Source organism: Arachis stenosperma, chromosome 3 (genome assembly GCF_014773155.1).
Source record: "Arachis stenosperma cultivar V10309 chromosome 3, arast.V10309.gnm1.PFL2, whole genome shotgun sequence".
Taxonomy (NCBI): Eukaryota; Viridiplantae; Streptophyta; class Magnoliopsida; order Fabales; family Fabaceae; genus Arachis; species Arachis stenosperma.
In genome coordinates, this window is record NC_080379.1 from 5,149,800 (window position 1) to 5,166,605 (window position 16,806).

At 33.1% G+C, this 16,806-nt stretch overlaps 2 protein-coding genes across 2 annotated transcripts; both read right to left on the reverse strand.

Moving 5' to 3' along the window:
• Window positions 1-249: 249 nt before the first annotated feature.
• On the reverse strand, window positions 250-5,686 carry LOC130967194 (DNA replication licensing factor MCM4). Its single transcript, XM_057892010.1, has 19 exons — window positions 5,581-5,686; window positions 5,037-5,488; window positions 4,681-4,909; window positions 4,449-4,577; window positions 4,270-4,351; window positions 3,686-3,818; window positions 3,535-3,606; window positions 3,311-3,433; window positions 3,113-3,226; window positions 2,814-3,026; window positions 2,636-2,734; window positions 2,317-2,477; window positions 2,056-2,152; window positions 1,801-1,962; window positions 1,347-1,427; window positions 1,176-1,254; window positions 941-1,077; window positions 789-839; window positions 250-675 (listed from the first exon to the last, which is right to left on the reverse strand). Exons 1-19 carry the CDS (start codon window positions 5,609-5,611, stop codon window positions 601-603), a joined length of 2,520 nt encoding a protein of 839 aa, XP_057747993.1. The 5' UTR covers window positions 5,612-5,686; the 3' UTR covers window positions 250-600.
• A 3,500-nt stretch (window positions 5,687-9,186) lies between these two features.
• On the reverse strand, window positions 9,187-10,719 carry LOC130965669 (protein SHI RELATED SEQUENCE 3). Its single transcript, XM_057890430.1, has 2 exons — window positions 10,398-10,719; window positions 9,187-9,857 (listed from the first exon to the last, which is right to left on the reverse strand). Exons 1-2 carry the CDS (start codon window positions 10,702-10,704, stop codon window positions 9,490-9,492), a joined length of 675 nt encoding a protein of 224 aa, XP_057746413.1. The 5' UTR covers window positions 10,705-10,719; the 3' UTR covers window positions 9,187-9,489.
• Between the last annotated feature and the right edge of the window lie 6,087 nt (window positions 10,720-16,806).

Consider the following 16,806-nt stretch of genomic DNA (forward strand, 5'->3'; position numbering starts at 1 on the left):
AGTCAATTGGGCTTTAATAAGAGAAATATTGCTGTTGCGAAACACTAACGATGGGACCAAAAATTTCTGCGGCTGTCACGGACAACGAAACTGCCTAGGCATTCGCAGTGAGACATTATGAAGTACGAGTATCCATTTGCTATCATTGGAACAACCGAACAACAAAACTCCAAGTAGACATTATGAAGTATGCAGGTCCTCTAATTCTACAAAAACACGGAAATAATGATATTCTTAGCACCAGGGCCATTAATTGTAGCCTTGTAGGTCTGTATCGGACTCACCATTCCACTTACAAGAAACTAATATTACTCAAGTTATATTAGGCCAAAAAAAAACCAGAATGAAATGATTGAAATCCACTAAATACATTTACAGGGTACCAAATAACTAATTAACCGCCTATATAAATAACATCTACCACAGGTGCATGCATGGATAAACATAAAATGAAAAATACTACCAAAAAAAGTGGTTACAATTAATGCAAGATAGTGTGGATTGTGGACATTGGACAATGTGCTTGTGACGACCAAGGTGAACACGTCAACCAGTAGGCCCCCTTAAATACCAAGAAAGGGACCACCGATACTTCTACCTTCATGATCTTTTAACGCTTTCACCATGCATGGTAACGAATCCTTCACTGGCGAGAGTAGCAACTGCATTCTTTAGCTGCATTATCAAGGATTATTAGACCCTATTAGTTCACTTATCGCTAGAGTCTAGAGATAGAACAAGCATAAACACATTTATTTCTGAAGGGCAGGGGGGAAGGGCACACTTACATCAGTAAGTTGAACTTCACTGCCAGTGCTCTGTTTTAACTCTTCCAATAGCTGTAGGATATTTGAACTCATAAGAGCGACGTTGCAGAATTGAGACTAATTATATTTATTCTAGATACATATGTCCATAGGCTAAGCAAAAGCAAGCATACCTCCAATAATCGCATGGATGGTCCCCCAATTTGCATCTTCTCCATGATTATGTTGCGGGTTGCTTGTACCATAGCTTCTCGTCTCATCCTTTCACTTGCCGAAACTCCAGTAGTAATAAGATCCATGTCGATAGTTCCTGGAAGGATAAAAGGCATGGCTAGTAAACACATTTGATCTTATTTTATTCTGGGTGGAATTTAGAAGAATCAGGCTTGTCAACGAAGCACAAAATACCAGTAGCGTGATCCGTTGCAGATTGCTGCATTGCAACTTCAAGAAGCCGAAATGCCTCCATTACATCACGCTTTTCAACCTGTATGCATTAGATTATTTAATTATTCGGTATAATTATTCCACCACATCATGAAGAAAGAAAGAAAATAAGAAACAGCAAGGTTAACTAACCCATTCTGCGAAGCGAATCCGGGCCAATGCTTCACTAAGGCGTATCAGACTCTCGAGCTGTCTTGGCGTTGCTGTTATCACCTGTTTAATTGATTGAGAAAACACCATACACAACAGAGAAACATGTAAAGAAATCAGCATCATTCCCTTGGCTCTGCATTTGCAGCATACGTGGTGATTGGGAAATTTACAGGGTATGAACAATAAAAATCAAATTACAGCAAATAAAGAAATAGGCCAATTCTATGGTGTCTATCATTTGATACTTAAATTTTGCCTAACTTGTCTTTTATAGCAAATTTTAAATATTTAAAAATTTTATTCATTTTTATACTTTTAAAATAAATATTAACTATTTTACTTTTTGGCAATGGGACACCAAAATTTTAGGCACAGCATACACCTAAATAAATATACTGAGAATGAATCATATGAAAGAAGTGTGGGATTTCACCTTTTTGCTACTTCCAGGAAAGTTTCCTCTTCTTCTTATATCCACATAACCTCTAGTCAATTCTTCGGCAACTTCATCAGACAGCTGGGGGTGTATGTGCTTTCGGGCATAGCTCACATAATCAGTCAAGGTAGATATGTCCATCACATCTTGCTCCATGCTCTGTAAGAACAGAGACAGAACATTACAATTAAATAAAATCTCAGAAGTTTGAATCTTAGCCTTGAGCAAGATGATTGCAGGAATCTACTAGACCTCGGGATTCTCGAAGTGTAAGGAAACAATATGTTTGGCAAGTCGCCGGTCAGTCTGTTCATCAGCCTTGTCAAGAATTAAGTAAATTAAATCGAACCTGAAAAAATACATATCAACTCAATATAGCAACCACTCACACTGAATTGGCAGCAACTTATAAACAATTCAATAACATGATTGTTACACCTTTTGTCTTATTTTACATCATCACAAATAATAGAAGCAACGCTAGAGTACTACACGGCATGTGTAAAATCTAACCTGGACAAAAGAGTGGGAGGCAGGTGTATGTTGTCAATGACAGACAAGCGAGGATTATATCGTGACCCACTTGGATTTGCACAAGCCAACACGGAAGTCCTAGCATTGAGAGAAGCAATAATACCAGCCTTCGCTATAGAAACAGTTTGCTGTTCCATCACCTGGAGAGAAACAGATGTAATCGTCGTTTATAATTACAAGTACAGAGATGATGGTCTAGCAGGAACAGTGATACTATTTGCTCTCTTGCCGTACAGTGGAAAGAACAGAGTCATCGCTAATACATAGTTAGCAAATGTATAGACAGAATGTAATCAACCTCATGTAACATGCTCCTTGCATTGTCAGACATTTTGTCAAATTCATCTATACAGCAAATACCTCGGTCACTCAAAACTAGGGCACCACTTTCAAGAACCTGAAGAATAAACAGAAATTACGTTCCAGTAATTTTAATGTACTTAAAATAGAAAAGATGATGCATTCATGACCCTTACAGTTTCCCCTGTTTCAGGGTCCTTGGTCACGTAAGCAGTCAATCCAACTGCAGAACTCCCCCTTCCACTAGTGTAAATGCCACGAGGAGATAGTTTGTGAATGTATTGAAGAAGCTGAGACTTGCTAGTACCAGGATCACCAACAAGAAGAATATTGATATCACCACGGAAGCTAGCACCAGATGCCAACTTCAAAGCATTGCCACCAAAAAGCTGTAACGAAATATAGAGTTATAGACTAGTATCCCCCCAAAAAACCAAACAATCAAATATAATTTATTGCTAGAAAGATATCTAACCTGACAAAGAAGACCTTTTTTCACATCGTCTAGTTCCCAGATATTTGGTGCCAATGACTTTGTCAATCTTTCATATATATCTGGCTGTTTTGAGAGCTCTTTCAGTTGACCCACCTGTGACTCCAACAAGCATGCATATTAGCAATTAGACAAAGTAATCAGTCCATGGTTTCTGTACTAAATAGGTTAAAACTGTACCCTTTCTTCATCAAAGTGAACCTCTTCTGGATTTCTGCCCTCGCTATTGTCAATGTCCATAGCATCGTCTACCAGCATCCTTGACTTATCAGTCTTCTTTATGTGAAGACAATCAATATACGTCTACAACATTAAGGGAGCATAGCAAAAGTATGAATTAGAACAGACCAAAATATAAGGGTAGAGCACCAAGGAGAGTTAAGAAATGAGAGTGTAATGCATACCTTGAACAATGATTTCACAGTTCGCTGAGTTGCTCCAATTCTGACACTCATAGCTCTATATATACCAGTCACCTAATGAATAAGAAAACATCTTATGATTAAACAACATATCAACACTTTACTTGTCAAGTATATTATACCATGGTCTCACCTCAACTCTATCTCCAGGCTTTCCAGCATCTACCAGCTTGTCATGCATTAGCAAGCTCACTGTGTGAGGAGTTCCACCTTCAGGTATCTCATCAGGTGTCTCCTGGAGCCTCACAATTTGCTTATCAGTAAACCTGATTTTAGAACAAGTAACTGTTAATTGCAGTTTCATTATTACAGGGATCTATAATTTAAGTTCACAATTAGCATGCAGAAGAGCTAGGCAATCCTCTTTATAAGAATATCTTCAGATGCTCCATAAGCTAAAGGCTCAGAAATATGGGACAAACTTTAGCTCACTGGAGAACAACAACCAATTCAGAAGTTTAACTCATATGAGGCTGTGACCAGTTATTTGACTACCTTTTACTTTGCCAAAATTTTCAGTTCTACCACTGATACTGTACTAAAGAAAATACCAAAAGGAACTGAGCAGTTTTCAAACATAGGATATCAATAAAATAAAAAAGATATAATGAAAGAGAAAGTTTGCTTCACATTCGAGAAGATTTACCCCAATAGTCCAATCCCAAATAACCAACTTACGGTCACTTCCTTTCAAAAGTAAGGAGTAGGTTGCATTACCTGCATCGGTTGTGAAGCAGTGTCATGGAGTTCCTGGATTGACACTCTTCTCTCAAGCATATAGTTGGCTCGGTTATACGTCCTAAAAATCCCAACAGTCAACAAAACAGTACAATTGCAAAATCGACACTGGTGACTCCCCAACAGGTATTAAGCATAAAACTTTTCATGGAACTTACCTCTCTCTACAGCAACAGGGTCGGTGCAGTTCCCACACACAAGACACCTAAATATAGCTTCCCTAATTTCCGGTATGATTGAGCTACACCGTATAATCATACCCTTTATTGACACCATCCTCTCAATATCTAGAAGGGGGGGGGGGGGGGCAAAGAACATAATATCAGTAAAATTCCTTAATCTGACACAGATTTTTCAGTAGCAATGAACAAAGACATTCAAAAAACTCACCAGTAGGATTCAAATTCCTCATTGTAGTGGAGGATTTGAGATTGAAAATCCGAGTCTGAATGTGCTTCTCGAACATAGGCTTAATCCTGCTAACCATATTCATAAGAACCAAGTCAAAGATCGCAAGAACCTCGAGAGGGTACCTAACCATCTTGGTGTACAAATCAGGGTCATGTTCAAACACATCATGCGCATCAACATCAAGGGAATCTCCCTCCACTTCAATCACCTGTATATCAGAAATGAGGAATCGAAGAACAGCAGTTAATAATAGTAACTAACTTACTAACCGGATAAATAACCGTTAAGTACTGAATTAACAGTTCTAACAAATAAATTTGGTAGTTGTAACAAACCTGTTTGATAAGCTTCTCGTACTTCCCTTCGGTATGCAAGTGCTGCAACATGTCATCATCATTCTGTGACGAAGAAGCTTCTCGAAAGTCCCTCAGGAACCTCTGAATCGCGTCGTTAACGTCCTCAACGCTGATGTTCGTGCCCCAAACGAAGGTAGGCCTGGCGTCATCCATGTCGAAGCCATCACCGCCTTCAGAAGACGCCGGAATGTCATCGGTGGAGGTCGGAGTAACCGGAGGACGGCCGGCGCCTCCGGATCTCTGCCGGGAACGAGACGGAGTAGGAGTGGCATCAGCAGCGGCGGCAAATCGAGAACGATGCACTGGCGGAGTATCGAAGGCGGACGGCGTGGAAGAGCGGCCACGGCGACGATTGCGGCGAGCAGCATCACCGGGGGAGGAGAAGGTGTTGCCGATTGGGCTTGAAGGGGAATCGTCGGGGGATGAAGGACCTAAAACCAAAAAGGTTTAAATAAAAAAATTGAAATTAAAAACAAAAAAAAGATTACGAAATGGAAAGAAGAAGAAGGGAAGAGATGTGTACCGTTGTTGATGGGAGAAGAATCGGAGGCCATGGCTTTTGTGGGAAACTTGTGAGATGCGAACACAAAAGAAAGCGAGTGAGTGAGGGAGTGAGTGTGGGTGGAGCTGATTTGTGACTTGGTTAGGGGTTGAGAGCTGCTAGATTTGGCGGGTGAATGAGTAACGTTTTCCCGCCAGAAATTTGTGGGCTTTATTGGGCCTGTTCAATTCTTTCTTTGTTTCTATTTGGGCTTTTTGGATATGATGATAAAGAGATGGAGGTCATAGAACGGCCCATTTAAATAAGAAATTGTTATAGACCAAAAAGTGTAGTATAGGAAATAGTAAACTGTGGCCCCTAAATGAGTTCCGAAAACAAAAAATTATAAATATAAAAAAAATTACTATTTTTATCAACAAATATTCAAAACTATTTATAAAAAGTTCTTTACCCAAAAAAAACTCACAAAAAAATTATTTATAAAAAAATGAAAATAACATAACATTGTATGATCGTATCAACAAACAAAACTACCACTACAACGAAACAGTGAAGCGGCGGCAGTTTATGGGGGGTTGTGGCTGTTTTAATGGTCGCTATTTTCGGGTCTTGGCGGTGATTAAAGCGCAGCCAGATCAATTGTCGGCACAGCATCAGCGGCAATTTTAAAGAACTATTGGAATAATCGCTGGAGTATACTAAAAAATTTTCATTGATGGCTTTTAAAAATTACCTAAAACTTTAGTTTATGGTACATTTTTCAATTTTTTCCAAAAACCCATCGTTCCTTTTAAGTGACACAAAATTAAAGTAATGTTCATCGATTTTGTAAAACACTTTAGTTTACGGCTTTAAGCTTCTTTCTGATGATAATGACATTTAACATGATATTATATTTGTTGTGATTAGATTAGAAGCATCTAGTGGACGGTTAATTACATTAAGTAAAGCATCAAAGTATAGTTTACTCGCCGCTATATGCTACTTTAATTCAAACACTATATTATAGAGACAAGGAAGAATCCAATAATTAATAAGAGTACACATAATTGAGGGCGTTTGAAGTGTAGCTAACTTAAATCATATAAATCATGGTCTATCTATCTATACCAATATAGAATACTAATACATGGAGTTTTAGTGTCTAAATTTAAGTTTTAATATTGTGCTTAATGATAAAATTCTTTTGTATATCCGTCAATTATTTTAAATATAAAAAAACTTCCACCATTAATAACTTATCTTCTCCTATCTCATTTTCGTTTATATTTTTACTAACAGAAATGCATAACCTCTTCTTCAATTATTTAATCTAATAATCTATCTTTTAATTATGTTTCACCCTTTTTTCAATTTTTCTTACTTTTCTTTTCAATTCTAGATGTGTTTTTTTATATGGAATAATTATTTGAATGAATTCTAGTTAATAAATATTAAATAAAATAAGTTCTATCTTTTTTTTTGTCTTTCTATCATTACAGTTAAAATAAAATATTAAATTCATTGCATGTTCATGGTAGTAACGTTCACCATCTGAATTTGTTTAATCATAAATTACAGAAAATAGAATTATAACATGGCTAGAATTAGCAAGTCACATATAAAGCCCATTGTGGGAGAGAATCCACTATTAGTTTGGTAAGTTGTTGTTCCATATCAATCAAGTTTATATAAAGGTTTAGAGTATCAATGAATTCCTTATAGCTAGTGTGAGTGTGTACTGCTTCTTTTCCATAAAAGTTTGTAGCGCACTGGGTTCACAGTATCTACCACTTTGTTATAAGTGTAAAAGCTAACTCCAAAAATAAATTGCACAAGATGCCTAATGCCCTTTCATATTATCTTTTGTACAACATTCGTATAAAAAAATGAACTCAAGTAAATAAATAAATAAAAACGCATCATGTTGTATATTTATTAGGGTTACATTGTATGTGATGCATGTGATTAACCCTAAAGTCCTTAATTCCTTCGTCTATGTAATCTGTTTGGCTATAATCTAGATGCTAATAAAAGTAATAATATAACATACGCTATGGGTGTTCATCATCAACCCCCCCCCCTTTTTTTTCTTTTTGTCTTTAATTAGATTTTTTTTAATGTAAAAGAAAAAACAATGACATACAATACTGATCTCATAAATCATTTTACGAAGGGCTCAAGGAAAAAATAAAAAAACAAGTAAAAGATATTTTTTAAAAAATAATAATGCTATACTACCAATAAAATTTTTTATTTTTACCAATGTTTAACCAACAAAAAAATATTTTTAAATTAAATTTTAAAGTTTAAATCCTAATAGTATAAAAATAAAATTAATCTAAAATATTAGTTAATATTAATAAAATAGTGTTAGACTGTTAGTCCCCAAATATTTTTCTTTTCAAAACAATGTGCACACAGCCACACACGGCTACTCATTATTATATACTTCTGTCTTAAGGACAAAAAAAAAGAAAAAGAAAATATTATTGTAGTGATGGTAAATCTACGTTGTATATAGTCTTAGAGAAAAACTACTTAAATTCTACTTTAAAAAATGCCAAGAGATCAGAAAATATAAGTATGGTAAAAACAAATAGCCTCTTCGGTTGATAATAGGGAAGGAAATTACCATATGGAAAAAAAATATAATCATATTATATGTCTATAAAACATTATTTATTTTATAAAAGATAAATACTAGGAGTTATTGAAATTTATTATTTTTTATTATTATTTGATTATTAACTCAAATTTTTTAGTATAATTCTTTTAATTTAATAATCTAATAACATACTTTATCTCATACTTTTAAATATTAATGGTTAATTAATAATTAAAAATAATAAATTTTAATAATTTCTAACATTTTTTTATAAAATATATATTAAAAATATATAAAATAATATATATATATATATATATAAACATACATAAATATATAATAATTAATTTGATGGTTAAATTATTTTATACAAAACACTGTTGAAAATAATATATTATGGCATATGATTTTGTGCTTAATTGAAAAAATACATAAGCTGCTTGTGGAGACATGGAGTATTTGGTGATCAGTGAATGTATCTCTACCATCATTTGAAATTAAACAAGCAAAAGTGCATCCTTTTAATGTTGCCACCAAACAGCATAATTAATCTCTCTTCCTCTCTACTAGTTATGTTATGTACTAACTACTAATATCATGTATGCTACTAATTAAATCGTTGTTCCTATCTAGAGACTTTGGGTTTGATGCACCCTATATTATAGTCTATATTCTATAAACATGGCACCGTCCGAATCGTGTGTTCATTTCACACATCTTCGGTGATTATTTTCCCGACATATATATATATTGCTTAAAGTTGGCAAAGTACATGTAGTAGCAGAATGGCACGACACGAAGTAGGAACATTATCATTAACACTAAAGATTAAAAGATTATATAAAGCGTATCATAAAAACAAATAGAGCAACAAGACAAAACAAAGAGAGGAAAAACAAAACCTACTTATTATAGGGGCATGGGCATGTATACATTATGCTACATCATCCTACAGTAGTACTATAGTGTATCAAATCACGTAGGTACATGTGTAACAAATGAATATATAATGTATATATATAAGTTGACCGAGTCTCCAAGTTTCAACTAAATTAACAACAACAACAATAATAATTAATAACTCCTTCATAGGTTCTCATTTATTTATTAATGACTTTGTCCCTTAGCTTAATCCCTTTCATCTTGCTAGCTACTTCTAGAAGTTCTAACGATAATAATATACATGAGATGAAGGTAGCTTAATTAATTAGCTGGATTGTAGCTGAATTAGAGTTCCATGGTAATCCTTTTTGAGCATCATCACAATCATCTAAGTTCCTATAGTCACGTTTTTCATATGATGAGCAAGATATAATAATAATTAAGAAACAAATTAAATTTAATCAAGGTTTAGGAGGGTGTGAAAAATAATATGGCATAGCAGGAGGCCTAACAAAAGAAGTAGAAGAATTAGATGATAGAAAAGGTTGATCATGAGGAAGAGGAGGAGCATCAATAATGGTTGGAACATTATTACTACTATTACTCATCATCATAAGATTGAGATTATTAGTATTACTGTGTAGGTGAGGGTGTATGGAGGTTGATGGTGGTGGTTGATGAGGGCCTTGATCATAAAGAAGACCACTGAAAACATGTCCTCCAATGTTGACAGATGTTTGGTACGCAATTTCATTAACACTTTCATCCATGGAACGCACCCTAACGCACCTGAATATTGCCACCGAACTCATACTTGCTGGAAACTCCTCTATACATCATATATGAACAGTCCAATAATATTCATCATATAAATAATGTTCTTAATTAAACTTTGATGAATTAGTATATATGACAATAGTAGGAAATCAAAATTGTTATATGCACGTAAAAAAATCATTTACCAAGTCAGTTATCATATAAAAATATAAATATGTATAGTTTAACTTATTTTTAATATATATTTTACGGTATGTATAACTAATTTTGATGACTGATTTAATATATATCTAATATAATTGATTAAAAATATATACAAACAGAAATAACCTCGTGATATAATATCATAATTTTGATGACAAAAAATTAAAATTCGATGTTTATTAATTATAAAGAAAAAGTTTAAGTATAAACCAAATAAAATAAAAAATTTATATAAATTTCATGCAAATCCAAAAAATTTTCGGGTGAGTTTAAATTTGTGAAAAAAATAATTTTATTACAACAATAACAAATAAAGGTTGACATATAATATAACATTGCTAATAAAATGAGTTGTATGTATGTATGTATGTATGTATGTATGTGTTACCTGATGATGAATATGGGATGTGCTTGTGCCTTTTAGGGATATGTTGATGATGAAGGAAGTGTAGATTTGTAGTGAGAGAAGAGTGATGATGATCCATGAGTACTAGTGATGATGATGAGGATGATTTATGGCGTCTTCTATCGACAGGGATCCAAGTGCTTCTAACATGGGTTGGGCAGTGAAATCCTTTGTTCTTGCAGCAAGTTCTGCACCTTGTGTATGAGCAATCTTTCTTTGCTTGGTTCCCACAGTCTGAACACTTTGAAGAAAAACTACTAGTACCCTTCAATGCTTCTTGCCCTTCCATATTAGATGCCTTTAATTTCCTCTATATTGTTCATCCCCTTCAACAATTATATTCTACTATATAGACTCTACTACTCTACTACTTTATATATAATATCCAAAAACATACTATACACTCCTTAAAAAATAAAGGTTTAATTACTATGTTGGTCTTATAGTTTCGCAAAATTTTTAATTAGATCTTTATATTTTTTTTCTTTTAATTGAGTTTTTGTACCAATTTTTTTCAATTAGGTTCCTTTTAACAGTAATTAACTTAATTTTATAGAGATCCAACTAAAAAAGAAAATTTGGTACAGGAACACAAATAAAAAGAAAAAAAAGTGTAGGAACCTAATTAAAAAAATTGAATGTAAAGACTCAATTAAAAAAAAATGTAAAAAAACCTAATTAAAAATTTCGTGAAACTATATGGATTAATAAAATAATTAAACCAAAAATGATTTTACTTAATAAATATTAATATTAACTATATTATTCATGAACTTAATTTTAGTATACTATTATATGATCGTTTAATCACATCTATTTTTTTAGTAATTATTTACACAATTAATATAAAATATGATTATTTTTAATGATATGATATTAAGTAATCGGATGCAAGTGTGATTCAGGTATAATTTCGACAAAATTAAATAAAATATTAAAATAAGAGATTAATAACCGATAAATTTGTAAGAAAAAAACTTTTATTAATTAATAGTAAATAAGTATTACAAGAACTAAAAATATAAGATAATAGTAGAAAAGTGTTAAGACATCTATTAATATAAAAAAATAAATAAATAAATAAATTCTTTTAAAGTGAAATAAACTTAAATAGACTTTGTTGTTAGATGTTCCAATAAAACACTCAAAGGATAACTTTTTAAATTTTATTGTATCTAACTAAAAAAAATAAAAAACAATGAGAAGAACTAAAAATAACAAATGAATAAGATAATTTCATAAAGTTTTTAAACAAAGCTTTTTGAAAAAAAAAAATTTGAGGGAAGCTGTTTTATGGTTTGAAGTCATTTTAAAAGGACAGTATCTATTAACCAATTATTATAATATTATATTCAGTATATTTCTCTTCACTCAAGATAAGTCTTAAACGAGGTCATTGACAAAAGATATTTTTTTTTATTATTCTCCCATTATTTTAAGTTTCTTTAGTTAAAAATGAGTATAGAAAAAAAAATTGACATCCACAAGTTAAAATAGTAATTCTAACATTATTCTGAATGTTTATGTTAAAGTAGTGTATATATCTAAATAAAAGAGTGTTTATGACATGTAATATTAATAAAAAAATAGTTTATTTTTAATTAGATGACATTATTTATATTTTAAATTTAATTAATCTATTTTTATTAATTTAATTTTCATTTAAAGAGAAATTCAACTCATGTGAATGTTCTTTTTGAATTTTATCTTTTTTGTCTAATACCTATAAAAAAATTTACTTTTTTTTTCTCATATTTTGAATAATTTTATAATTATCCATACACAATCAATTTATATTTTTGTTGTATAATTAACGTGTAAATTTATTTTAAATATTAAAATTAAATTTATAATTTTAAAAAATTAAACAATAAATAAATTATGGAAAAGTATGAGGAGCCAATAGAATATTTGTATAAAATATATATTAAAATATGAGAAATACTAGGGGACCAGCAATTTTTGTGTTTTGTAATCATCAATTGGCCATCAATAATGTTTTTAATGGTGTGAGATTACATCTAATAGTATCTAATTGTGGGAGATCTATCACTTTTGTTTTGATGGTTAAGTGCTGGCCAGAAAATACAAAAGTTACTGGCCCCTAGACTTTTTTTTAAAATATAAAACATAAAAAATAATTTATGTATTTATATATAAATATATAATAAGTCATTTGACAATTTATTTTTAGTGTATATATAAATACAATATTTTTATTAATATTCTTAATAGTAAGAATAAATAGATGTGGCTCACTTATAAATAAATAAATAGAAGTTAAGGTGCCAATCAATAATAGTGGAGATAGAATAAATTCTACTCTACATATTGGAGTAAATTCCACAAAGGCATGGAACTTATTATTGTAGGAAGAAAATTGAATGAAAAGAAAATGATAGTAGTAGTAGAAAGGTGAGACAAGTTCGTAAAATACAGGCACATATAATAATGGCTAGAGTTTATGATGGTGATTTGGAACAGATAGTAGTCTCGACTTTAATTTAATTTGCATCTGTCTATCAATATATAATCTAGGTATAGTACTATACGGACATGGACAGTAAATTAAAGTTCACACCTTGGTTTGGTATGTTAAAGATTCGTCCCATCACTTCACAAGTGCCTCACTTAGACTTTGACCTACGTTTACCGCCGATTAAAGTTTAAGAAACCTACTTTCCAACAAGTGAAAAATAAATCATTCAAATTAAGAGTGGGTTGGTCAGACAAAATTGAAACAAAGGGGAAAAGATGTCACTTTTTATTTTTCATATTGAAAAAATTAATGTATTCGCTATTATTATTTAAATTTTGAGTGTTATTCGAGATATGGAAGATAACAACTGTTAATAAATAGAATAATCTTATTTAGTATGATATAAATTGGAGGCTAAATTTTTTAAATTCTCAATTCTAATTCACCAATTTGAGTTTTTAAAATATTTATTTTTTAACTACAAAATCTATTTTCTGATTTGCTATACATTTGACAAAAAAAAATTCGCACACATAATATTTAGGATTTAATTTATTCATCAATTAAGTTTGAGCACAAATAAGAGATTAAGTTTTCTCTTTCTCACGATACCTATTCTCCAATTTATGTATTATTATTTTTTTAAAAAAATTAACTCCATGTCAATACAATATATATCCCAATAATTCATAACAACGCATAACACGTAATGAAAATCCATTAAAAAAAAGCCAAAAGATGTTTGTGGTTTCATTTTTTCATGCACTTATGTTTAAATTTAACATTTTGTTATTTTATTATAGTTAATTAAGATAATTTTCATTTTGAGTAAAACTTATATTTATTGTAAGGTAAATCATAAAACAAAATTTAAGTACAGACAAAATGATTTTTAAAAGATCAAAACGAGAGAAAACTTACATTTTTTTTTGGAAATTTTCGTTTTTAAAGAAGGAAAAATATATTTAAGTCCCTCATTTCTGTAAAATGTGGACATTTTAATCCTTCCGTTAAATTCAGACAGTTGGACTGGACGGAAAATTCTGACTTGGCAGAAGTGGCGCTAACTTGGCCGTTACAGAATCTACGTGGCAGTGAGCTTTTGGAAACAGGACATATAAGTCCCCAGAGACGAAAATGACGCCGTTTCGTTATCTCCCCTCCAAACACAGTTGAATCCCCGTACACAATACCCAGAAGACCCATACTTGAGTGAGAGAATTATTGAAAACCCTAAGTCAAAGACGATCAAACTCCTTCGTCTCTGTTTTTCCCTCCAAAAAATACAACACGTAGAACAGCAATAGGTGTGGGGTTGAAGTTGGTGCCAGAAGCTGAAAAGAAGCTTGCGCTGAGGTCGTGGTTGCTGTCTTCGTCAGAGGATAAGATTGCGATGCTTAGCTAGGAAGGCAATGTGTGTGCATGTTTACAGTGTAAGATAGAATATGAAAGAGGGGTGTACAACGTCCTGTGTAGGATTAGGGGGAGGGATTGTGTTAGGGTAATGTGGTTTCGTTCATATTTCGTGTTTATGTGTTTTTTATTTTAATCCTAGTTGTGCACGGGTTAATTTCAGATGGTTGACGTGTTTGTGGTGCTGGTCTTTCACCATAGAGGGACCTTTGTCAGAGCAATTGATGGAAACCTGGTTTATCAAAATGGAAAGAAAGAGAGGTTCCCTAAGATGGACCTAGACTTTGTTAATTTCAGAGACCTTATGACATTATTTAAGGGCTTGGGATACCAGTCATACAAGGCAGTATACTGGTATGATCCAACAAGCATTGACATTGAATTCGGAATGAACATATTGACTGGGGATGCAGGGATCAACGTAATGCAAGAGAACTTAATGAAGAACCTAGGGCTAGGTGAGTTCCATATATACTTTGACTATCCTGTTGATGATCCGGAGGTTGTTGACGATGCTGCCCAGGACAGAGATACTACAAGGGAGGTGGATGAAACTGCAGAGGAACTGAATGCATCCTCTTCATCTGATGACGGATACGAGAATACAGAAGACGTGTCGTATAAACCTCCACCAGCTAGAATTAAGAGTGATAGTACTGAAACTGACAGCAATGGTGGGGTTACAGTTGGCAAGAGAAAAATATGTGTGAAGCGTAAAAAGAAGGTAGTTACTCCAAAGAAGAAGGTAGTTGATGGTTTCAGTGGCTAAGAGAAGGGGGGGTTGAATCTTAGCCCCCTTTTTGCTTGATAACACTTGCTGACTTGTCAGACTAATTCTGGAGACTTTTACTCTTTTTATCTCTTCACTACACACGAGACTTTTTGTTTTGTCTCGTCCCTAGCCACGAGACTTTTCTTTTTGTCTCGTCACTTGGCACGAGAAACTTCTGGTTTTTGCTCCTGTGTAGTTGAAAACAGAAAAGAAGTAGAAAGGAGAAGAAGATTGCACCCAGATATATCCTGGTTCAGCTGCTAAGTGCAGTGCAGCCTACATCCAGTCTCCATCACAAACATGATGAAATTTCACTATAATCAATCTGATTACAACTTGTAAAGTGCTAACCCAACTTACAAGGGGGTTTTCACAGAATCATGATACACAACATAGATGAACAAAGGACCTCTAAGACATCTATGGCTTTTTCTTTTAATTTTGCTCTCTCTGCCTTTTTTCGCTCTATGGCTTTTTCATACAAACCTCAATTGTTTGCCTTTTTCCATGAGACTCAAGACATGACAAAATTAAACAGAAAAATACTAAACAGAAAACATTGAAGGAGAAGAGAAAACTGTTAGCTCAGGTAGCTCTGAGAACTCTGTGCCTTGCACTCTCAAATTTTCTCCTTGCTCCAAACAGTGGTTGTTCTCTCTTATTATAGAAGAGAGAAGCCTCCACTATTGAAGCCAAAAAAACCGAACTAACTTTTTCCTCCTTCAACAAACCGGTTCGGCCACATAGAGAGAGAAGAGATAACCATGTAGAACCCAACATGCAATTACCTCCAGTTCTTTCTTGACCATCACTCTTCATCAATCCGAGCTCTCCATCCTTGGCTTGCTCTCCAAGATGGATTTCTGGCCCTTGATGCTTCATGATGATAATGACTTTATCTGCTTTACTTTCTGCCTCAACCATCACTTCGCCACTCTAGCTACTCCCTGTGGTGGTTGAGCAGAATCAAAGACAAGCCATTCTCCAAGAATCTCCTCCAAGCTGGCCGAATCTTCACCTTCCATTTTGAGCATGAAAAGCTCAAGATAACCTCACCAAATCTAACCATATTTGGTGAATATCTCAGCCACAGCTCATTTTTATTTTAGTATATTTTCTTGCCATCATTAGCTTGATGGTCTTGATGCATGCAACTCCTTCTTTTTCTCTGTTGATGAGCACGGCGTCCATGGTTTACTGGACAAAGACCGAAGAAGAAACAAGAAAGAGATGAGAGAAAGAAAAGAATCTGAAGAAAAGCAATACAAAGTGGTTAAACAAATTAATTGAGAATAGCTTGCTTTTACTTCCCTAGCTTAGAGTGGCGTGTTTGTCATAATAGCCATCAATCAATTCAGCTGAATTTTTTTTCTCTCATATTCCCCATGCATTAATTAACAATGTAATAGATTTTGAAATCCATCACATGGTTAAAGGCTTGGTTCCGTTGGAAGCACTTTGCTTTCATTTTTCTTTGGTTTCGAACCAAGGTTGGAACCATTTATCACTAATAGAATTTGGGCTTGTAACATTGAAATTAAAACTGGCCCATTAACATTTGCTTTCCTGATGGAATTGGGATCAAGCAATGAACACATATGAAGGCTTTCTTTGGGCTTATAGAAACAAGATTTTCTGGCCCAACTGATAAAACCGTTTCAGCCAAAAAATCTCACAACAAGAATTACATGGGGCTGAAATTTATTTTATTGGGCTTGAGATCTTTC